Genomic DNA, 25,070 nt, shown 5'->3' with positions numbered 1-25,070 from the left:
AGCTCTGCTCTCTCTCAAGATGCCAAAGACCTTTAAAGATGAAATCTTGGCAGCACTTTGGGAACTATAACTTATTTAGCTCTTGCTCCTTGCTAGCTTTCTCGTGTACTTTTCAATGAAATTCCTTCAGTGCTAAATAATCTGAACTCCCTCAGAACCCTTACACATCACAAAGGGTTAAAAGTCAGGAGTAGCTTAAAATAATCAAACTACGGCATCCATGACAAATGGAGCCTAATTGAGATTCCAGGGAATAGTTCCAGATGGCATAGCTGTGCATTAAATACACAGCCAAGCACTCCCACCTGAATCTTCTGTCAGGAGGCATCTTAAGATCTGGTGTCAAATAAGAGTTATGCCTCAAAACTTTGCAAGGTTGAAGGACAAGTAGTTGTTGTTGAGTGTTGGCAAGCTGTCAAGATTATGCAGTGATTGTTATGGTATATTGGGTATTTGTGGCTTAAAACACATTAAAATTCTATGCTAACTGGTTGTTTTCTAGGAACTTCTTTGGACCATTTAATTTAAAAAAAGGGGTAAGAGGGCTTTAAAAGCTTCCCTTTACATCTGTAATGGTTGGTTTTGAAAGTCTGCTGGTATAGAGCTTTTTCTTAGATCACAAGTCACGATGTAGAATGAGCCTACCTGTAAGTTACTGGTGGGAGGTGTCACGGGGTTCTTCAGCCCATCTCCTGGGACATCTGTGTGAACTGGCTAATGTGCTGGAAAAGCAGACTTCCTTCTCACTAGTGATGGGTTGTTTCAAGGTGATTTTTCACCTCTGGCTATTGTTCTCTTTGGACAGGAGGTAATTTTTGAAACCATTCTTTTTTTTATTTACTTGTAAGATACATGTGTTTTGTCATTGAACTTTCTTATTCTTAGTCAAGGGAGAATAAAGTGGGTCTCTCCTTGGCAGCAGTTATTAAATAAAATCTGAAATGACCCTTTTAATAATTTTGCAAATTTAGGTATGTCTTTAGGTATGCCCCAAACAGATTGGGGAACTCTGAAGTAGAAATGGTGTGTGGATATCAAAATAGGAGCAAAGCACATCAGCATGAAAAGAAAGAAGTTGGAGATTGCAGGGGTAGGGATTGGCAGAAACAAAATGGAAAACAATGGGGAGATGGGAGAATGATTGACAGCCTGTGGGACAGATGGGCACGTTTTTGTAGTTTTCTCAGATTCCATTTTTGTGTGTTTTGTGCAAAGACACAGATCATTGCCTAGAGTAAATGGGTATGAGTCTGCTGACTTCAGTGTAGCTGGACTGCTTCATGCATAGTGGGGACCTGGCCTGTATATGAGGCAGTTACCTAAGGAAACTAGAAATGGCTTATAAGCTGCTTGGATCAAGTTTTGCCCTTTAAGCTTTTGATAAAAACAAAGTAGAATTAAAATTAAATAGCTAGACTTTTTTTTGTAGTTGCATTGTATAGGTTTGCTGCTAGTGTTATGCATGGCTGGAGATGTTTTACTTTGTATTATTAGGATAGCTCGAGTCTTTATACCATGATGTTGTATGGTGTCAAAACTGCCTCTCTCTGTTGAAGAGATGGTGCTGGAATTCTTGGGCCCCATTCAAGAGTGCAGTGTGTATATTAGGAGGGATATGGTGGTCTTATTTGAGTAAACTGTTCATGGATAAGATCAACCATGGTAACTAGCCAACTTCATTGCAAAATCTCAAATTAGGTGCACCTGCATTGTGCAGATTAGGCCACAGATGTAAAAAACTTCACTTCTAGTTGCCAGCTACCAACTTGAGAATGAATTTTCTTTGAAAGGCAGCTTTCTGAGCTGCAGTAAAACTGTCCTAAATTTGAAGATATTTAAAGTCAGATTATTTTACAGCTGCTTTTGAAAAAAAAAATTCATCCTGTCTTAGGTTTTTCAGCTTATGTAAGGGAAGGCAGAAAGTCCTATTTATTCTGTCTGGACCGTGAAGCTGGAATGCATTAATGCTATTTTGTTTTATAAGCTTGGTGTTTGATACTCCAGAGAATTTTTTTTTAGAAGGAAGAAAAACGTGCTGAAACACTCAGGTGAACAATCAAAATGCAGAATAGGATATATAAATCTACATCACAACATTAGGCTTTAGTAAAATTTGTAATACATCTCATTTGGAGTGAGCTATTTGGTAGCTACTTTTAACACTTGGCACTTATGTAATATTTTACATTTTCTAATTAGCAAAGCAAAAATAGCAAGGTGAAGTCATCCTACTGAAATCACATGTTGATGCAAACACTATAAAAATATTAGCCCGTGGAGTGAGGCAGAGAAGGATTGACAGTCCTTTTCAAAACAAACTGGTGAATGTTGATATTAAAGGCACTGTTTTTACTGGAACTGAACTGTGGAATGATGGACAAAAAAGATAGCGGTATGCACACACCTCTCCGGCCAGCATGGTACATAGGTGGTTGTTCCAAGTCAAGGCTGTAAAAGGACTGGCATGACCTTTGGAAATCAATGAGGAAGGATGGGAGAAGTGATCGGGGATGAATGTTCATGAACAGAAGAAAAATTCTTTTCTCTGCACTTCAGCAGCAGTTTGTGAAGAGAGATCACTTGAGCCAAGGGTTGCATTGCAAAAGAGGATGCTGCAACAATGATGAGCTCTTAAACACTGGTGTAGTGGTGGTGTGCTGCACAGTGTGGTTGTCTGGGTGGAATAAAGAGTTCAATCTATAAAGGCCAGTTAAAATTTCCAGGAAGAATGCTGTCACCTTAGCAGTAACATTTATGTTATATTCTTATACTAAAGGTTTAATTGTGTACATGTTGGCTCATTAGATGAATTGGACAAACGTCTGAGTTAGTCTCCCTCCTGCCTGGTCTCCTAATATATTTGCACTACAGGGGACAGCACAAAATGTTTGTTCCTACCAGCTATGTAGTGAAACATCCAGTTTCAGTCATGTAGTTGTGAATGTGCCAGCACTAAAGTAGGTGTTATGTGGAAATGCTTTACGCTTCTGTTTTATGTTCAGGAGATGAACCATATATACGTGTCTGTAGTCCTGCGTCCTCGGATGGAGAGGCTAGAAAACATACTTTCACTTGTGATTCTGTGCTTTGAATGTCATGTAAAAATTCAGAACTCTTTACTTTCCTTGTATATGCAGGTCTGTATAATCTATGCTGATTTTTTGCTACCTAATTGTGTTCTGTGAAGCAGAACTTGAAGGTGGGTTTTAGTCAGACAGCCAGGTATAGAACAGAGTGCAGCCACACCATCTGGTTTTGTAATAATGTCTTCTGTGATGCCAAGCAAGACTAGAATGTTAAGCTTGAACAGGAGATCTGGAGATGATAGTTAGGAGTTCCAGTTAATAACATTACCAGTGCTTCCTCTTAAGCTGAAAAAATAAGTACTGCTGGTGGGACTGTCCTCCAGTGGGTATGCAAATGAGGTCTGATCATTTGGTCACTTCAGCAAGCGGTGGGGGGGGGGGGGCGGGAAGTGAAATTCCAGCTTAGCATAGCTCATTAGAAAAATATATACAATTCAGTGTAAGTTTTATTCAAGAAAGTCTTTTCATTCTGTGAGAAACAATCTTACTCTTTATACAAGCTTATAATAGGTCACCTGAGATAAAAGCTCCATGCGCTAAGGATGTTATGCAAACACGCCACAACCAAATTACAGCCTAAAGAGAAGAGTAACATAGGATCAGAGAGGACATGAGGTCCTGGGGAGGTGAGATGAACAACTGGTAGTCACTTAGTGGGTTAGTGGCAGAGTTGATGATATATGAACTCTTGCTTTGTAACTCAGTGCCTATAAGCTTCAGGCATCTGTGTTGAGTACTATTGCTATGAATAATTACTTTTTCCAAAGAGAAAGATTTGACTGCTATAATTTCAGAAGACTTGTGAAATCCTTCTAGGGCGGTAATGCATTATGTTTAAAATGAAAATGTGTTGGCAAACCAGAAACTTAGTCTCTTGAGTCATCAGTTCTGTAAATAAAGGACTCCGCTTGAAAACTTTGGTCTTTTGTCTTTATCAAAACTATTTACAGTTGTCATTGGTTTCTGCATCTAGATATGGTCAGATGGAAATTGCTTTTATGTCCTTGCAATGTGAATTCAGTTCCCCTGAGAACCCAGACTGGCTTTCTGATTCAGTGTTGGTATTAGTGAATCTGTTCTTGAGGTGCATGTGATCTGTAAAGCAGAATATGGGATCTGCAGGCATCCAGTGTTTTTTTTTTTTCCTTAACCAATGTGACTGCTGTGCCTTGTAGAATGGAGATTCAATCTTGATCATTCCCTGTGGTGCTGCTGAAAGATTCTGATGATCAGATTTTGCAGTTTCTGCACTGAAAATCTTTCAGTCATTGTATTTGTGGAAGAAGGAAGATGGTGCTAGTCCCTGTGTCAGTCCCATGGAAACAGATGTTTGTTGTTTTCCTTCTGTTTCTAGAATGAACAGCAGTGCTGTCAGACATAGTATTTTAAAACGTAAACACTAAGTCAATAGGTAACTCTGCAGGGCAGAGCTCTCCTCTTTGACCCATCAGTCATCAGTGTTAGGCTTATCTGGGTCTATGCTCTGTAACAGTGAGCTGGACCTGGAAGGATTTAAGGTCGTGCTACATGCTGCCCTCATCTGAAGTAAGTACAGAGCTGAGATCTTAACCCCTTCAAGCTCTGCTTGCAGAGAAGTGTTTCTTCTTTGCAGCTAAGTGAGTAACTGGTGTGAGAATACATAATGACTACCTCGCTGTAAGCACTGGGACTGGAGGTAGAAGCTGGCTTTTAGGAAAGCACAGGCTATGGCATATCTGTCTTATCTGAACTACACAAAGGTGGGATTTTGTTTGGGTGGCTGGTTATTTTAGCATTGTAAAAGGAGAATTGCTTGGAGAAGAAGCTCTGCTGGGACCTTCCCTTCTTCCACATTGCTCACTTCTGGGCCTGAATTACTTGGCTTATGCTCAGCCATCCAGTTTCAGGCTGTTAATACTAACACAAACACAGCTCCCTCTGGGAAGGCCTTTCACTGCATGGACACTGCTCCAGCATTTCTTGGAAAAAGCTACCAGATGACTTGGATGACTATCAAAACTATTGCCTAGGAAATTAGGAAGCTCTTCTTTAACTGGCTTGTGGTTTGATTTGTCTTTGGGATTATGAGTGCTAACTCCATAGGTGCCTTGTTAATGTGCAGGTAATGGTCCTTGGTGCCTTTTATTTGTTTGGGGTTTTTTTTTCCCCTGAAGCTGTGTGGTGAATCTTGTAGATTTTGAAGGGGTCAAATAGTGTTTGCAATCTAAGTGAGTTTTGCTTTTTTTCTTTGTAGATGCTGGCCAAAGCAAGTGCCGATTAGAGAGAGCTCAAGCACTAGAACAAGCAAAGAAGCCCCAGGAAGCAGTCTTCATCCCAGAATGCAATGAGGATGGATCATTCACGCAGGTAAAATTTCTGTTGGCTTCCTTCTGCCAGGCTCCTGGTGGCTACAGGAGATTCACTGTTAAGGCATGAGCCAAGTGATGATGGCAGCACAGGTGCACACTCTGACTCAGTTACTTAAGTGAAAGTGTTGAAAGCTTGTTCAACCAACTGGAAGCTTTGATTCAGTCACCATAACACCAAATCATACACAAATGTAATGCCATCTACCTCCCAGCATAGCACAGAAACAAAAATGACTTGCAGGGGAGGTCAATTATTCCCTGAAGATGAGCTGCAAAGTGCTAGGGCTCACACAGAACAGCGTGGACCAAGCTGCTTCTGCAGTTACCTGTGCTTCATCTATCCCAGCAAAAGTGTGGTCTATTCTTTTCCCTCTACAAGGTACTTGTTAGTGTGACAGACTCCTAGTTTCCTGTTCTAAGACCTGTTCTGGTTTGAAGGTCTGTCAGAGGGTTGATGACTGCTTTGTTTGGGTTTTTAGTTCTTCACTGTTCAGTTGATGGAACTAGATGATGTGCTGAGACTTCAGACTGTTTCCTAATGTTGCTTCTCTTGAGAAGCAATCAGCTTGGGCAGAGGCAGCAGAATAGACTTACGGTTTAGCCTTTAATTTCTGTAAAAAATGAATAGTCAGTCCGGGTCACTGAGCATCCTTCAGAAACAGTTGGGCTGAGAAAGGTCCTGCAGAATTCCAAAGAAGTCTTTATGGCAAAAAGAAAAGCTCTCATGAAGGAGATTGAGAGGAAGAGTAGTTTGCAAGTGGTTTGCAGAGCTGGGTAGAAATGAAAAGTGATACTTTGTTCTGTTGCCACTAGCATACTGAGTACTGTCCCAGTGTTAAAAATGGCTCATGTGCAGTTCCCTAATGGGGAGAAGGAGGGGTGTGCGGTCCCCTAGGTTTAGTATGTATCTCAAAAGCCAAAATCCTGTAACCCTGATGACCTCTACTTCGAACTTGGGTAAATCACTCAACTTTTTTTGCCTTAACTTCCCTAAATCTACCACTGCTCTAGAGATCTTGTGCCTCAAATTTTGGGATTTATTAGTTGTTAAAAACATCTTTTGAAGGTAAAAAAAAAAAAAATATGTAAAATACAATCAATATTGGCCTCAAGAAGATGAGAAAGGCAAAGCTTTGGGGTTTGTTCAAACACTGATGCCTGAGGGAAGAGGAGAGGAAAGACTTTCTTTTTTTTTTGTGATAACCCACCAAAAAGTTTTATTCCCCCTCACCTCAGCCTTACCCTCTCATTATCTGGTGTGTGGGAGTGTTTTTGGGTTTGTTTTATTTTAATGGTGAAGTGGAAAAGCTTTATCCATCCTGCCAACTTTGCATACTTCTTTGGAGCAACATCATATTTGTGTGCAATGGACCATTTTGGGTAGGTGGGGGTGGGAGAAGGTGACTGTAGTTTCTTGCAGTCTAACTACACTCAATTGTTGCAAGTACAATTTTGTGTAGAGCTATTCAGGTTATGTTGGCACCGGAGGGGAGTACTTATAAAACCTAGCGCAGTGGGCCAACAAAGTGTTCCATGTTAAACGTTTTTTAAAAAAAAAAGGGAGGGGAAGGAAAGCTGATTTTCCAATGCCTCTGTCAGTTGTCTGTCAGCCTTTTGGAGAGTAAAGTAGGGATTGCAGGTGAAGTTTTTCTCCTAACAAGCTGGACTGAGAATGCAGTTGGTAAACCTTTGTTTCAGACAGTTTTATTTGGAAGGATGGTACCAATGTCTGGATTTTGGAACAGTTGCTGTGGCTCTTTCCTACACATTCCATGGCCAGAGTGTGTTGCCAGTGGAGGGGCAGTGTGAAACTGCTTACAAAACCTGTGTGTTTTCAGCTGGCAGCCAAGCCATGTTTCACATTCTTCATCTGTTCAGTACTATCTGTGAACACTGAAATGCTTTTGTTTTACCTGGCATGATGGAGGAAGCCTCTGATCCCTTTGTAGCTAGAATTAACTGAAATTCATATCATTCCTTGGGTAATAAAAATACCCCATGTTCTACATACCTCAGGAACCAGCTTCATTATTTATATTGCAGCATTTAAGGTCATTGTCCCTGCATAAGGTGTGAATGAAAAACAATGTCCAAGGAAGCTAGCTGGTTTTAACCGGCATTTGAGACAAATATTTTCTTTAGCTTTTGGTATAAATTAATTAAACTTTAAGGTTTTTTTTTTGTTTGTTTTTTGTTTTTAAAAAAAAGGATGTATAAAAATTAGAATTTTAGTGAGCATTCTAAACAGTTTTTTCTTCCAGCAACTCATAAAAAAAGGTGTCTTGGATACTGCATCTCTTCAGCAGAGAATTGGCATCCTCAGGTTCCGCTTTTGTGGAAGCTGTGTAGGCCAGTTCTTGAGATCCCTGAGGCTTTGCTGAAGTCAGCTCTGAACCATTATTATTTTTTTTTTTCTGATTCAGTACCTAGAGAGTTGCTCCATCCAAACTCCAAAATCCAGAACAGAGCAGCACCATTCAGCAAAGTTTCTAGGAGAAATACCCACCGTACTCTTCAGCCTTGAATCCCTACCCCAACAAGAATGTAAGCAGGTGCATAGATTTCAGGGTATGCTCTGAATGTAGAGCTGGCTCTACAGGGAAGTTTTTTCAATGACTTCTGCCTTCTGTGTAACTTGTTGCTGGTGGGATATTTCAGGCAGAAGGAAAATTCTGATCAGAGGGGAAACAAAGATACATGCATCTACTTAGTATATTTTAACATCTTAATTGCTATAACGGTCAGGATGTGGATGATTTGCTTTCAAATACTGAGCTCGGCCTCTTTTTTTGTAGATGTGCACACAGGTGTTCAGGCCCACCATCGTCCTTGCCATCAGACTGCAAAAGATCTGGCATTAGTTGTTGGAAAGCCTTTGCAGGAATGAAAAACATGAACAGTGAAACCTTGGAAGCTGTGTTAGTAGTGATAAATGTAATTCACAGAACCCGCTTGATCTTAACCAGATTGAGCTTTTGCTTTTATGGTTTATTGTCATCCTCTTGATTAGAAACTAAATTGCAATCACTATGGGTAAACATTGAAAGCAGCACTAAGTGGCTGTTCCTCTGAAAGCATCTTAGGTCTGCCCTTTCAAGCTTCTGAAACTGCACGCAGTGCAAAATTGAATTTCAGACTGGATCCACTGCAAACTGAATGGGGCTGTAGGGTGGTGAAGGGAACATAGCTGCTCTGTGTTCCGTGATGAGCAGCATGTGCTGCGTTGCTGCGGAAGGGAGACCAAACTTGCCTTACCCACTTGTACTCTTCCCTGTAGGGCACAGAGTTAAATGTGGTTACAAGGGTGAAAAGGAGAAAGGCCTGAAGGCAAAGACTTTGTTTCAGCTTGCGTTTAAACCTTACTCTAGAGAGATATCCTATGTGTCTTAAAGACTTGTATAATCTGTCCTTTTTCATTGTTTGTAAAGTCTAGACTGAAAAGAAGTGTTGCCACCAATTCTATGGCTTGGATGGCCAGTTTTCCTAGACATGGCTAGTTACAATGGATTGTGTACTGCATGGAAAGGAGCAGCCACCTGTTAGTGCGCTGGTTTTCATAACTGTTTCTGTGCACCATGTCTGCTGTTTCCCTTGTTCTGGGAGTTTGTGTATTGCAGAGATCTTACCCCTTTTTATCACTGCTTACACATCTAAAAATGTGGCATGGATTCACAGCATGGAAGAGGTGGTAGCATTGCAGGCATGATGACATGCCTGTGAGTAGGAGTAGACCTGATGAATTGCTATTTTTCTGTATTTCAGGCTGCGTGGGGAATATTACTTCCTGTAGCAAAAGCTCTCTGCACTCAGCCCACAGTAATATAAGCAAGCAGATAAAATTTGAGTTATTCACAACATAGGAATGCTTTTTTTTGATAGGAGTAATTTGATTAATTGTATAACTGAGGTCATGTAGCATTGTGCAAAATTGGACATGACTAAAACCAGTTTGTTCCCAAGACTTTCTCTCTCCTTTTTGCTGTTATGCTGAATTTTGCATAAATGCCATTCCCTTTCCATGTTACACTTAACCTGCTGTGATCTGTTCTTCATAAAAAACAGACTCTACTGGGTAATCTGCACACTTTCTTTTGCTGCCTAGTGCCATTGGGCTTGTTGCCATGGGCTGAGCGAGACTTGCATTCTTCATAGTTTTCCCCCAAGCAGTTTTTTAGAAAAGGTTGCTGAGGTTTTAAACAAGATCCATTTCAGACAGATTAATATGAACATGAATAATGTTAACCCTGCATTGGGAGTGTAGTCCCGTGAGGCTTTGTGGTGTGTCTTGCTATTTGCTGCCACCTTCCACTGTGTAGCCGTGGTTTCTTGTCCTTGCAAGTCTGCATACAAGTGACTGAGAGCAAGTCTCCTTGGAGAGTTTATTTGACTAGAGGGCTCTCAAAAATGCAACTGCTGGTACAGTTACGATGCAGCACTCAGATTTCTCTTAAAGTGAGTCCAGGAGTTAAACCTGTTGTCTTATGAGGGGGTCACCGACTGGGCTGACTTTCTCAGAGCACTTTTCCTTTATCAGATAGCTTCCAGAGCATTTCCACATCTGGTAATACAAGTCTGTTTGGAAAATGTGATTTGTTGTATGGTCCATAGCAATAGTTTCTTTCTGCGCTCTGCTAATGTGTGTACAAAGTCCTGCTTTCTCCTAAATCCCACAAGCAAACCTCTTTCTAAAGGGGGGAACCCCAGCCTTCAGTGCGGCCTCATGATCCAAGTCTTTTCCTCTGTATTGGCTAGCATAGCATGATGCTGGGCAGAATTACAAAGTCATTCCTTAATGCAGCATGGTGCTGCAGGGCACTGTGTAGACATGTCCCGCATTCCCTGGATGCTGTCTATTATTCCATTATTTGGTGCTCATACTCTAGCAATACTAAGCTCTTAAGGACTTAACCTCTCCTTTCAGAAGGAAAGAACACAGTCTGTCTTGCTAGATTAAAGAAACCCTTTCTTCATAAAGAATCTGGGCTTTAATTAGTAGAAGGTTCTGGCTTTTTTTAATTAAGACGTCCCTTCTGTAAAAGACAATAGCTGGAGCTCTCTGAATACTGCTCTGCAGATTTATCTGCTAGTTATGTACTCGCTTTCTTCCTGCAGCTCTCATTGTTTCTTGTTTATATATTGAGCTAGACATAACCCATGGATGGGTAAGAAGATAGCAACTTTGCTTATATACAGGTTTTCTTCAAAGTACCACCAGTCAAGAGACCTAAGGAGTATGTTCTTAAAGCAGGAGTGGATATCCTTAAGAGAAGTGACAGTATAAGATCATTCTTAACCTTAAAGTCTCACATTCTGTGTCAGAAGCAGAGAGCCTTTCTTGGAGATCCCTCTTTGAGCTAAAAATGGTATCTATGCCAGCGTGCATGTTGGGAATACCCTTGACCATGGCTAAAATTCTTTTGCCACAGATGACCTCTTTCCCTGTTTATATGAATAGTGAAATTCCTGTGGAGCAAGCATTTCTCAAATAGCGCATAGACTTGAGAGAGGTGGCTGCTGTGTAAGGCTCTGGTGAGAATATTTGTCTGCACAACATTGTTTGGGAAGAATTAGATGTGAGAAGGGAATAGAAAATGTGACTAGAATGATTTAAGGGGTTGGAGTCCCAAAGAAGCTCAAGCTTAAGATGTGGACTGATTCATAGCTCCCTAAAATTGTAAAGGCAAAGTGGGTTTCTGATGAAAGTCAGCTGATGTCTGATCTAGAAGAATGTATGACAAGATCCAGGCTATAAGGAGTACAGCAAGACATTTAAACCAGAACAGAGGCATCAATACTCAGAGTGAGGATGAACGTCCATCAGCCCATGTGCTGATTGTGCACCCCTAACTTGGGATCACAGGACTTTCTGAGTGATCCTCAATGGCTTGAACAAATTAAAGGCTTCATTGAAGAACTGTGGTGTGATACTGAGGCTTCTGGTCTATGGGTCACACCAGATGACCCACTGGCTTGGAACAATTGATTTAGCTGTTTTTACACTGTTTATAAGGAGAACCTGGGTTCAGCTGGCATTTGGAGCCTTGCTTCTGCCTGTGCTCACAGCATGAGGCTCTGCTGCTTGCCCTCACTTTCAGCAGTGCCATGCAAAAACTATGTTTTTTTCTTCTCTTACAGATGTATTGCTTTGAATGCAGAATGAATGTTTTACTTCCCTTCTCCTCTCTGCCCTCCACTGTTGGAAGGAACTAGGAAATGTGTCTGATCTGCAATGGGATAGGAACCAGTTGCCAAACTGTTTGTCTGAACAGCAATGAAAGGCTAGTCTGCGTGCTGCTGTTCCTGTGCTCAGCCCAGTGCTTGTCTGCTCAAGCCCTTTGCAGCAAACTTCTGTTTTTGGTAACTCTGTAGAGAGTGGTTTCAGCCATCACAGAATTACTGTTTATCCCTGTTCTTTGTCATACAAGTGCATGCAGTTTCTCTCCTATTTCTTTTTTATCATGATCCTCCTTTGTCAAGTGACTGTAAAGGGATACTGCTGCTTGCTTGTTGAGAAGCTTTGGGCTGCTTGGTAATGCAGTTCTGGCATTGCTGGTGAGATACTGAAGAAATCCAAACAGCAGCGTCTTTTTCCCTCTGGAAATTAAAAGGCAGAGTCATCTGCCAGTGACTGTGCTTTTAATGTTTGCATATTTTAATGAATGTGATAAGAGCAGGTGTTTATTCATGTGGCCAGTGGCTAGTGTTAGCTGCGTTTGATTTCACACATTATAATGGCAGGCAGGGAGCTGAGGGGCTGCTGTTGCGCTCTTCATTTGAACAATGGTGGCAGAGCAGTTTTTTTGGGTTTTTGTCCCTTATGCTTTTCCTCCTTCAATTCAGGCACAGTTGAGATGATATATCTCTCGTCCCTGAAAAATAGGAACAGTGTCCTATTTAGGTGCTTGCAAGACTCTAAACTGCAGTTTGATTTTTGAAAGTGTAGATGCTAATGAGCAATTTGTTAGAAGACCTCATGATTTGCAAATTTTATTTCTCTTGACTCCCTGTTATATAATTTAAACTGTCCAGCTGTTGGACAAGTGTATTTTAATTTGAGATGTCAAATTCTGTCACGTGCCTTTCCAGCAGTAATGAGCATTTTGTAGCTGCAGGTTGGTTAGCAATCAAGTTCATTTTGTATATGAAATTGATAATGTGTTTTTCTGGCTCAGTGCATAGTTGTAGAAGATTGAGAACCAAAATAAATTAAGCACTTTCTAACATGTATTTTGGTAGAGCCTAAAGGAACTCAGTAACTGAAGAATAGATCTGTGCAGTAGGCAGGTGTCACTTTTACTCAGTTACACTTTTGATTATAATAGTATTTAAAAATCTTGCTACCATGGGAGTAGGATTAGACCGAGGTAGACTTTCAGGTAGAAGATTTAAATGGGATTTAGAAACAAAACTGCAAACTTAGGATCATTGGGAAAATTTAAAGTAAAAACCTGAATTTTCAAGATTTCTTGCTATCAGTGCTCTGGAATAGTTAACACTTTGTAGACACTGTGTTTAGGCACAGTGTTTAGAAATGGTACTGGATTAGCTATTGCCTTCACATTTTGTCAGTGCTATGTTTCTTTTTGCCCAGCCTTTAAGCTGAAAAATCTAGACCGTAGGACCCAGTTCATAGAATCATAGAATGGTTTGGGTTGGAAGGGACCTTAAAGATCATCTAGTTCCAACCCCCCTGCTGTGGCCAGGGACACCTTCCACTAGACCAGGCTGTTCCAAGGCCCCATCGAACCTGTCCTTGAACACCTTCAGGGATGGGGCATCCACAACTTCTCTGGGCAACCTGGGCCAGTGCCTCACTACCGTCATCGTGAAGAATTTCTTCCTAATGTCTATTCTAAATCTTCTGCTTTCGAATTTGAATCCATTCTCCTTTGTCCTATCACTACATGCCCTTGTAAATAGTCCCTCCCCAGCTTCAGGTACTGGAAAGTTGCTGTAAGGTCTCCTTGGAGCCTTCTCTTTTCCAGGCTGAACAACTCCAACTCTCTCAGACTGTCCTTGTATGGGAGGTGCTCCAGCCCTCTGATCATCTTTGTAGCCCTCCTCTGTACCTGTTCCAACGGCCTCATATCCTTCTTATGTTGAGGATTCCAGAACTGGACACAATAGTCCAGGTGGGGCTTCACAAAAACAGACCTTCCAGTACCTGAAGGGGGCTGTACAAGAGAGCTGGGGAGGAACTTTTTTACAGTGGAGTTGGAAATAGGTGATATTTAAGCTCCCTTACAACTTGAACCATTCTGATTTTATGAACAGAGAGACAGAAACACCTCCCTTGACCTGCTGGCTATGCTTCTTTTGATGCCACCAAGCATACAGTTGGCCTTCTGGGTTGTGAGCATGCATTGCTGGCTTGTGTCAAGCTTCTCATCAACCAGCATCCCCAAGTCCTTCTCCAGAGAGCTGCTCTGAATCACATCATCCCCCATCCTGTCTTGAAACTGCGGATTGCCCTGACCCAGGTGTAGGACCTTGCACTTGGCCGTGTTAAACCTCATGAGGTTCTCACAGGCCCACTTTTCCAGCTTGTCCAGGTCCCTCTGGATGGCATCCAGTCCTTCTGGTGTGATGACTGCACTGCTCGGCTTGACTGCAGACTTGATGAGAGTGTACTCGATCTTGCTGTCTGTATCATTGATGAAGATATTAAACAGCACTGGTCTCAGCAGGGACCCCTGAGGGACACCACTTGTCACGGATCTCCATCTGGACACGGAGCCATTGACCACTACTCTCTGAATGCGACCATCCAAACAATTTCTTATCCACCTTACCGTCCACCCATCAAATCCATATCTCTCCAATTCACAGAGAAAGATGCTGTGAGAGACAGTGTCAAAGGCTTTGCGGAAGTCCACATAGACCACATCCATTGCTTTCCCGTGTGCACTGATGTGGTTACCCCATCGTAGAAAGCTACTAGATTGGTCAGGCAGGGCTTGAACTTGGTGAAGCCATGCTGGCTGTCTCGAATCACCTCCCTGTCCTCCATGTGCTTTAGCATAGCTTCTAGGAGGATCTGTTCCATGATCTTCCCAGGCACAGAGATGGGGCTGACAGATTGGTACTTTATTTTCTGAAGGCTTGGCTAAAGGCCTATAAAGTCACTAATACTTGATTTTTTTTCAAATGCTGGATACACTGGATTTTTTTCTGTAATGTAACATGGAATGGTCTTGCCTTATGAATTCAAGACTCTGTCCTGGAATTTGGCTTTGTCTTTGGGTAAGATTTTTACAATTAATGCTCAAATGTAAAGACGATTTCTTATGCTTTTGAAAATGCAATGTGTGCGTGGTCAGCAAACATAAATACTAAACACAGAAACCCAAGCAGTTCCACGATGCTTGCTTTGAATTTGCAGTTGATTAGACTGACCAACAAGATTTGCAACTGGATTATTACTAATTATAGTCATAGTATTTCTGAGTAATTTGCAATCAATTTTATGATATATTAAGGGAATAAAAATACAGGTATGCAGAGAGGAGTGACAGTGACTTTAGTAAGATAGGTACATGAGGTTATCATTGATTTTGGCTGCTAAAAATGAATTTGCTTGAGGCAAAATGATTGATTTGCACTTTAGTAAAACACAAGATAAACACATGGTACCATGTTATAATTGCTCTTAGATCGTGTTTTATGTGATACGCAAAGCCTTTTAAGAAGGACTATTAAGTCTCTGAACAAATTCTACTACCTTAGGGAATCGGAGCCAGCTGTCAGCAAGGGGGAATGACTGGTTTAGCTCTAAAGGATCCCCAGTGAAGGGAGTGGCACAAATACCCCATGACTCTTCTGTATGGAAGGGACTGGAATGGGAAATGGGCTTCAAGGAACTTATTTGGGAAAAGAGAGAACGGACAGACTGCAGTTTACAAGTAAAATACAAAGGCAGTTTCTAAAATAATCTCTTTTTGTGGCTTTTTTTCAGAAATCTATTGAAGGAGCCATCTCTGGCTTATCGTAATGTAGGCAGTTCTGTACCATTTCAAGATGCTGGAAATAGTGATGTGCACACTCAGCCACGACTGAATGCTTGTTTTCTAGAAAGGATTTTGGAACCTGTTAGTTTTTACACAGATGCCAGTATATGATAATCAGATGCAAATGTACGATGATCAATTACTTCTGTCTCAAGGAAAGTCAGAGGCATCCCAGTTATCATCCAAATGCTGACCACTCTGTGAAAGCTGAGGCAAAGGTTATAATTAGATTTGTTAGTTCAGAGGCACTATAGTTTCATCTAGCTTAATATCTGTAGAAGTTACAAAGACCAGCCTGCTAGACTGGGATTTATCTGCTCTCATTTTAGAGGTCCACATCTGAACTAGTCATTCTGGTGGTCTTCTGTAGTGAAGGAGGGAACTGGGTAATTCTAGAGGTTCAATTCAGAAGCAGAGCTTTGAAGTTAAGCATGATGAGCCTTCATCAAATGTTCTTAAGTCCTTGTCAATACATGAAGTGCAAGCATGTTGGATCTTGCTCCTGCTGCCTAGGTTGACATAGTAACAGGAAAGAACTTAAATGTGTCTGGAGAAAGCTTGTTAACAAGTCATTGTTGCATTTTTCCTGCCATATTTACTGAACAAAATGCTCTCAGAACACCTACAGATGCTATTCCAAAGCAGTGTCTGTGGAATTGGGCCAGGGTGGCCCTTCCACATCCCAGCTTGGATGCAGTGGGACAAAGTATTTAATGGTAAGTAGTACTTGGGATTTAGTGGAGTGTGTAATGAGCTGAGACAACAACTGCTGCATCCCCAAACTGAAGTGTTCTTAGCTGACTACTTGTAACTTCTTTTGCCTCCTGATTGCAGCCAAAGGAGTTGAAATAAGAGAAATACCTCCCTCCCCAAAGTAGGGCTGAGGGGAGAAAGAAAAGAACAATGTCAAAGATACTTTTCTGTGTGATCTTCTCACTCTGATGGATGTGTGATGTGCCTGGGTTAGGACAGTGGTGGATGATAGTGTGAGAAATTAAATACCCACTCTTTGTTTCATTAAACAGGTGCAGTGCCATACCTACACTGGATACTGCTGGTGTGTGACACCTGATGGCAAGCCTATTAGTGGCTCTTCTGTACAAAACAAAACTCCTGTATGTTCAGGTACTGTGGGAGTGGCTTCAACAAATACTAATTTGATAACTGAGGGGGGTTGGGCAGAATGCGTCTCTTCAGAACACTTCAGTTCAGTATAGCAGCCCATGGATCAAAAGAGATGAGGTTGGGCCCTAGATTTTCATATGGCTCTGCAGTGTTTGCCCTTTAAATATGAGCACGACAACAGTCAAACTTCTTGGGGTTTTTAATCATTCTCACCTTATTCAGTGCCCTTTTGGCTGTAGGATGTTTTGTGGTAAAATAAGCAAACGTAATGACTTGCACGAGAGTTCGATTTGAGTGGGAGAACTATCTGGGAACCAGTGAGTCAGTGTAGCTTGAGGGGATGCTTAGTGTTTCACAGGTACATGGAAAGAAAAGATTAAATATCCTGGTTTTGTATAAGGTGAAATATTATAGTAAGTTGACTTAAACCTCGGAATATGACTTTCTTCCACCATTCCCATTATATAGTTTTAGTTGTGCATGTTTTAGTTTTGCTGATCTGTTCATTTAGTCTTGAGCCATTTATAAAATTGCATTACCAGGAAAGTAATTGTGGTTTATTGAGGGACACACAGAAGTTGAGCCTGTGTTGACTGTGGATATGTGATTTCTACTTGTAGTTCAGCTGTAGATCTGTGATGATCTGATCTGCAATTGAAAGTGCCTAGGCAAGAGAGCTTACATTTATAGTTTGTCTTGACCAGATTACTAGGCTTGTCAGAGCTTCCTCCTTTGAGGCTGGCTTTTGATCCATGTTTCCTAATGGAACAGTTTAGTAACGGTGCATGAAGAATCAGTTTCCTGGGAATTAAGCTATTAAAAAAAGGCTTGTAATACACTTTCATACACTTTGTTAGTGGATTTTTTCCAAAAACTTTCGTTGTCAGTTCAAGTTTTAGTGGCAAACTGTGTGAAGCACTGAATCAAACTGCAGAAACAAGTGTAGAACCACATATTATGTTAAGATCTAAGTTATATTGAAAAAGCCAAGATGTATTCTATTCAAGTACCTGCTGGATCTCATTCGTGTATCTTTTCAAACAGCTGGGGGATGTGCAGGGGTTGATTGAAATGCGTTTTCTGCAAATTGTCCCACTTAATCCCTTTCCTTTAGAATATTGCCCCTTGCAATCTCTGCACACTCTCCCCACCTGTTTTTGATTTGTTCTTCCTGACATTTGCAAATGAAAGAAGTGACTCATTGATCTTTGCTTCTTGCCCTTGGATTTATTCCAGGTTTCTTACTAGCACACTGCTCTGAGCTCTTTCAAGTCCAGCTACTAAAGATTTCTTGTTTATCCTCATCCTGATTTAACATCTTAATGCATAAAAATTCCTTATGCCATCCCAGTTGGTTGAAGCCACAAGCTCTTTGAATCCTAAACTGAGCTGTTGGCAAGTAAAACGCTTTGTGGGTTGAGATATTCACTGTATTAATTTGACACTACGGGTTCTGTATGGTCATGCAGCATCTAGATTGATGTCTCTTCTTTTTTTCCTCTCCTTTAGGTTCTGTAACTGATAAACCGTCAAGCCAGGGTAATTCAGGAAGGAAAGGTGAGTGGAGTCCTGTGCTTAAAGCAACTTGTTTTGTAATAGCAGTTGCCCAGTCAAGTCTCTTGAGAACTCAGAATGTGGGCTTCTAACCAGTTCGATGTATGGGAGGCATATGTGCCTTTAGACCTGCCCATTCAGTAGTAGGAATAACAGTTTGTTTGCACACCACCCTGTGGAGCAGAAAATAGTACTCTCTGCTTTGTGCTTCTCAGCTGAGATGCAGTACATGAAAGCAGAGCTTCCCAAAGGGGCAGCTGGCATGGAATAACCTCTGCTTATTCACCTTGAAGTTTACTATTGAGCATTTCTCAGTAAAATCCTTAGAAATTAGGAAGGCTGTCATCATGTCTAGTACACTGGGAGTTAGGAGTGCCAATGTCATGATTGTGGCTTTATATGAGTTGAAAGTGTTTTTTAACAACGTAAAACCCTTTGGCTAGCTGGAACAGCAGTGGATTAAACCCTAGCTGCACTTAGAAACCTTGCTTTTTTGTGTATTAGGCAGTGATCCTTCTTTACGTTCCTTTCTTCAGTCCTTGCCTTTCCTGAGCAAGGCACTATGTGTGTCATTATTCTTGTTGGTAGCCCTTCTCTGTGTCTTCTGATTTGTACTCATTGAAATAGTCTTGGAAAGGGTGACCACTGAAGTATGCATTGAGAAATCAAATTTCTTCAGACATTCTCCACACCCTGACTTTCTACCATTCTCTTCTTCCTCGACCCTCTTAAAAGTCAACTTTTAGTTTGTTTCCTTACTAAGGTGAAACAGTGCTGAATGAACTCTCATTCCTGCTGGTGAGGATGAAGGCTGTTTCCTGGGAGAAGTTCCTCTTCCAATTTCTTAAGAAGGATTTTTACTGCTAACTCTCTTAAACCAGTTATTCCTGACGCTTCAAAACACAGGAAAATGCCTACCTTGATCCCAACACTTTAATTTCTAGAACATCTTCCATGGACTGTCAGTCCAGTCCTAAAAACACATAACAGAAATTATATATTGCTGTGTTTAGAGCAGTGATACATTTTGAGCATATCTGCTCTCCAGTCTGTTGGTTGTGTATAGGAGCTTAGGAAAAGATAGGACAAAGAAAGATGCAAGGAAAGCTGCTTAGTTTAAACTGATGCCTGCTTCTTATTTTAGATAAGGATATGTCTCTGTAAACCTGTAAATATGTGTTAATATATAATTTGCATCTGAACACATTGTTGTAATTTGCTAAATGCAATCACTGCTAGTCTAGTCTGAAGTACAGGCAAATCAAATGGCTCTTGAAATCTGCATTATTTTTGAGTGGGGGTTGTTTGTAGGCTTCCTAACTGAATGTCTGTTTTAGAATGGAGAGCGGCTGACACCAGAATTTGTAAGAAACAGGAGCAAAAGGGGAAGACATCTAAACTTGTTTTTCTTACTTCATTCCCTTTAACTAAGAGGTTGGAGTGTATTAAAAAAAACAAACCAACTGTAAATGGAATTAATTGATCTAAAATTTATATTATACATTGATTCTCCTTTGTGCTGCCCATGGCATCCTGTTTCAAGAATGGTGCACTTGGTCATGTGGCTGCAGAAACATCCTATGCAGTAGCTGTCAAGAAAAGGAAAATGTTTCCCTTTTGGGCCAGCGTGTTTCAAGCAATCATATAAACTTTGTCCCTTCCAATTCTAAATATATTCATATCTCTTGGAAGCCCCTGCGCAAGTCACTTTAGCCTTTCTCCATCATGTTAGAAGAACTTTGTGACCAATTGCTTAAGCCTTTTAAAATCAAGAGGGCTTTCAGAAGCTAAAATTTAGTTGAAAATTTCAATGAACTTAGCATTACTTTTTTTGACTAGTGACGAATACCTTGTCTAAAATTGAATTTGGCTTTCTTATAGTTTTTTTTTTCTTGACTTAAGTTAGCTTGATTGAAAATTCCAATGTCGGGTCCTGTTGTAAGGAAGTTGGAACCAAGAACAGCCTGGCTTCCTTGAAGCAAGGAGGTCACTGGAGGTCTGGCTTTTCTGAAGACTGGTGGCTAGCCAGCATGCATATAACAATCCAGTCTAGCTGGAGTGTTCAAAGTCTTTCTGCACAGATTGCCCTTTGCAAGAAGACAAAAAGATTAGAAGGGGCCCAGCAGGAACTGGGTCAGTGATAACCTTTCTGTTATAGGAGCACATCTTGGTAACTTATGTCATAACTTTCTACAACTGCCATCTGACTTGGGAGCTTTTTGACTTTTCCCACTGCACAGCAGACTCTTCTTTCCATTCCTGGATGAGGGTCTCTGAGTCAAAGAACGTTATCTGGCACAGAATAGGTGCTGCTAGGAAGAAAAGGAATAGCTAAGAATCTAACGTTATTTCTTTTGTCCCATTCATACAGGAATGTAAAACATGGAGCTAATAAACTTTGTGTGGTGTTAGTGCCTTTCAAGTCTTCAGGGCAAAATACTGTTTTTTGAATGGAGGCTGCTCTCCATTAGAAACAGTGCAGATGGGTAGGCTTAAGCTGTTGGGTAATAAATGAAGACTTTACTAGCATGTTAGCTCTCCTTTAGAAGAGACAAACTGATGTTGGAAGGAGAAAAAGCTTGATTATCAATAATAACTCTTTTCTCCAAATGCTTTGGCCTCCTGTTCAGCCCTAGTTTCTGGGGGTCATTTGGCACGATGGAATCACCAGAAGATGAGATTCCACTCATAGGCTCGCTGCTGATGAAAAGAAAATGAAATTGCTTTATGGTCATGTGACTTGGCATATAGTTCCAAAAGTGGCCCTGTGGAGCTTTCTGCAGAGAACAGGCAATAGTGCTGGCAAGAAATCCTTTTTATTTTCAACTCTCATGCTCTGGTTGCCCATGTTTACATTGCTGCATGATGCAATGCTAGTTACTCATACAATTTCCCCTTTAAGGTAATTTAAATCGAGTTAAACTGGCACCAAACTTAAAACTTGAAAATAGGACTTATTAATTTGTTCTGTCTGAGAAGTGCTCTATTGCTGGAAGGCAGAGCAGGCCAGCACCTGGGGAGATGGAGGCATGTTTGTATGAGGTGGAATGGAATCCCAGGTTCTCAAGGACATGCTTGGTGTGTGGACTTTGCAGCTCAGACATTTACCGTTGTTCTTTCTCTGCTGAATTCAGCCTGCAAGTGAAGAAGAAGCTTCTAGGACCTTTGTCAAGGAATGCAGTTATTCTTGGGTGGGATTAGGATATCCAGAACCTGCAGATTTCAGTTGCTTTCTGTTCTTTATTCCAGCTTGTTCCTTGTACAGTCATTTCTCCTAATTTGCTCCACTAATTTACTCCAGTTGCTGCTTAATTTGAAAGGCCTGAGAGGCTTGGAAGATGCACACTGTCCCCTAGAGGGCTGGATCTGCCCCCTCTCTCCCTCTGGGAGGTTTTTAATGTTTTAAAAAGCAGTGAAAGGCATCCTTGGAGCCCACATGACTGGATTTCATCCCTGCCTGAAGAATGCAGAATGTTCCTTTCAACTCAAAGGGAAGTTGTGCCACACGTTTTAAACAAAACAAGAAAATGCAAAACAAAACTTTATTTTCTTTTTCTGAGGAATGCTGGGGCTTTAGGAGCTCGAAGCTACAGATTTGGCATATTGCCGTCATGAGCAACGTCTTTTGCAGTCATTAAACAGATTTTTTTAAAAAAGAGGGTGGTCGGGAGATAGAGGAATATAAAAAGCAGCCATGTCTTCCTTCTTAAAACTGGAAACAGTTAATTGAAAGTGGGGAGATTGGAAGTGAGTGAAGAGGAAAAAGAAATCTAAGTGTGTATACTTGTTCAGTAGTGGTTGACAGTTCTGGACACTGCAAAGAGATATTGTTACCATTTTAATATGAGCTGAATGAAGGAAATGGGAAAGGAGGCTTGGTTCTATGGAATTAAAAGGTGATGCAAGTACAAGGTAAATATAGGCTGGGTAAACTGTCAGTGCCGGTCATGAAGAGTCTTGAGTGGTATGTACTCCTTTTTTCTTTCATAAAGTCTCTTGCAGTGTGTAAAGCTCCAGGCCTGTTTTGGCTTGCTTCGTTTCCCTGTTGTAAAAGGTGACAATAGCATCTTCAGTTCCATGAACCTGGGGTGTTACAGTGATGCTGGTGAAATGTGTGGCCTCACAGAAGGCAAAGGGTAGGCTGAGCTTGTTTTACACTTACTGTCTTGCATATAGACATGAGTCTTGTATGGAGTTGCAAAAAAGCTTTGTCCAATGAGCTTGCAGCCTATAGAAAAGACACCGAAGCCATTTGAAGAACCTAGGATGAACAACTTGAAATTCACGTCAATTAAATGTCTAGAATTGTGCTCCTTTTTGTGGGTTTAACTGTGAGAAATGGGCTTAAATGCTTCATTGCAGGGAAAGTCACTGCTGCAGTTGTGGACAAGCTGGCCCACTCTGTGGCTTTCTTCCTGCTGGTTTCCAAGAGTTTTACCTCTAGAAAATGTTAATGGCCTAGTTGTGCAGCCAGGAGACTGAGCAATTTGAATGAGTAATGAGCCATTAGCCTGAGTCAGTAATTAGACTGAGCAAAAAAGAGTGAATGCTCTCCTCAGGGAAAGCTAAGTGGAGGATGGCTTGTGCTGATGTAAATAAATGGAACAGTTTGTACATGGAGATCTGGAAGCTCTATCTGCTGGTAGTAAGAAGTCAGGTGCAGCTTGCAGTAATTCACCTGCTGTCTGCTTGCAGGAAGGGGAGCATGCTGCCTCCACAGTGGTTAATATCTCAGAAGACAGATAATATCTTGACAAAAATGTCAGGTTGAAATGCTACCAAAACTGGAGACTGGGACTTTGGCCTTTACCTTCTCCACTTCTTTCTGGATTCCACTGGGTATTAATGTATCTAAACAGAACTGTGCTATTACACAAAGGAAACTTCAAGTGCCCAGTTATTCCTACTTCTCCAACAGCATAAATACTGAGAAAATGCTCTATGATGTCTTCAGCAGCTTGTGGAGGATATGGGAAAGATAAAGAAATGTTGTCTGGCCCTCGTGAGTAGAGCAAAAGACATACACTTTACTAAGGCAATATGAAGTCAATTAATGTTGCAGAACATTAGCAGATACTAAGCATGCAGTGCCACAAACAATTCTTCTGGATCTCTTGTGTTACATTTATTTTACAGTAAATAATATATTTGATTATAAGTCTAGATGAAGGAGAATATTAACGCAAAAACTGCTTTCCGAACCGTTTAACTTCGTTATGTAATATTCCTAGACCAGGGCTAACATGTTTCCGTCAGGTCTTTTCTAGCTAGTATATACACGTGTATGCACACTGTTCGCATACAGTTTGATGCTTCTGGGCAGAGCTGTATTTCGCAGTCTAGCTGTGTGGAAAGTCACTGTGCTATGCGTGTATAATAAGTCTGCTTTCTGAAAACAGTAGATTTGCTCTGTATGCAACATGAACACTCCCAAGTCCTCTGGATGTGCAAAAGCTTGATTTGTCCTATTGTGCACTGATGGTGACAATTTTTCAGTAAATAAAGTTTAACAGAGGGAAAGAAGTCATCACTGGGAGGATATATATCATTCATATTTCTGAGCAACCTTAGCAGTGGAATTGAAGTTTGCTTCTCTATTATAAAAATAGTTCTGTAAAAAAGATCATTACTTTAATCAGTAGGTTTACCAGTCATAGGGATTAAGAATTCTTTTTCCTATTGCTATCCCATACTATACATAATCTGCAAAATCATTTATTGAATTCCAGTTAAATGTACTTGTAGAAGGCAAGTGAATTTCACAGGAATGGCTGATTGTAGTTTGCTGATATCCCAGGTTTTATGAGATTGAGGGAGCCCAACTTTTACCTGGCAGTTGTGGTCAATTTTTCTGAGAACAGAGGAATGTAATTTTACAATACTGTGTATTCTGTATCACTTTACCAGAGTAGAGGGCTGCTCTAAGAAACAGATATATCTCATAGATCAAACAGATTTTTGAAATATAAAGGTCTGGAAGAAAAATTAAACCTGAAATTTGTTACATAAACAGTAAAGTTTAAAAAAAATCGTTTTGTGTCCCCACATCACCAGCTTGTCTGAGATTTGTTTACTTTCCATCAAGACCTTTTTTGTGGGCCTCCAAACATGTGTATCAAATTTGAGGCTGAAGAAAGTTTCATTGGCATGTTTAAGCAGAGGCAAATTCTGTTTAAAGTATATTTTGTTTGATATAACGTGAGAATTCTGCTTTCATCTATAAAGCAACAGTTCTAACCTGTAGGTTAGTCTATATAATATGACTTAATAAAATTGTAGTTTACAAGTGTTGTTATAGCAATCTACAGACTACTCATGTCTAATGTCTTAAGGACAGGTTTTTAAATTATTAAATCATAGTATTGAGCAGCCTGGTGAGTAGATCTAATAAGCAGACTAACAATTGATTAAGCAACATCTGTTAAGGTATTATTAACTATTTATGTGGTATACATGGATTTCTAGTGTCTGACCAATTACAGATGCAGAGAAATGGAATAGTTCTGGGAATCTGTGGGTTCTTTTTGTCATTGAAATACTTTGTAGCTACGTATCCTCAACTTTTCTTTTTTAAAGAGTTGTTAAAAGAATTCTTCCCATGTTCTTTGAGTGTCTGAATGAGCGTGCTAAGATGTTATACTTTTACTCTGTGTATTTCTCTCAGTCCTTTAAAACAGCATCATTATAACTTTGAAATTAACAGTCCTGGACTTCCTGTCTTCTGTAGCTGTTTGTTTCTTAAAAATAAACCTGAGGATATATTGCAGTAATTGCTGGGTTTGCAGATAAGTGAGGCAAGAAGTTGTATTCTTGTAACCAGCCTAACATGCCTCTACTTTTGAGTTTTCACATCCTGCAGAAGGATCTAGACATGTGAATGTTAGTGGCATTTTCTTTCAAAACAATGTAATGCATCAGGAAACGTTTTGTTGTAGGTGCAGGGGTTCGAT

General features: G+C 40.6%; 1 protein-coding gene across 5 annotated transcripts in view; it reads left to right on the top strand.

Annotated features, from left to right (window-relative positions):
- The window catches only part of SMOC1 (SPARC related modular calcium binding 1), a 131,490-nt gene that overhangs the window by 45,859 nt on the left and 60,561 nt on the right, over positions 1-25,070 (top strand). For all 5 annotated transcript variants that reach the window (XM_054068665.1, XM_054068668.1, XM_054068664.1 and 2 more), the window contains exons 3-5: positions 5,320-5,432; positions 16,467-16,566; positions 18,076-18,123. In XM_054068665.1, the coding sequence (XP_053924640.1) occupies positions 5,320-5,432; positions 16,467-16,566; positions 18,076-18,123 (261 nt within the window). The remainder of the gene's footprint in view (positions 1-5,319; positions 5,433-16,466; positions 16,567-18,075; positions 18,124-25,070) is intronic.

Source organism: Cuculus canorus, chromosome 5, assembly GCF_017976375.1.
Source record: "Cuculus canorus isolate bCucCan1 chromosome 5, bCucCan1.pri, whole genome shotgun sequence".
Taxonomy (NCBI): Eukaryota; Metazoa; Chordata; class Aves; order Cuculiformes; family Cuculidae; genus Cuculus; species Cuculus canorus.
Note: the sequence above shows the minus strand (reverse complement) of the source record. Positions and strands in the feature narration are given on the sequence as shown.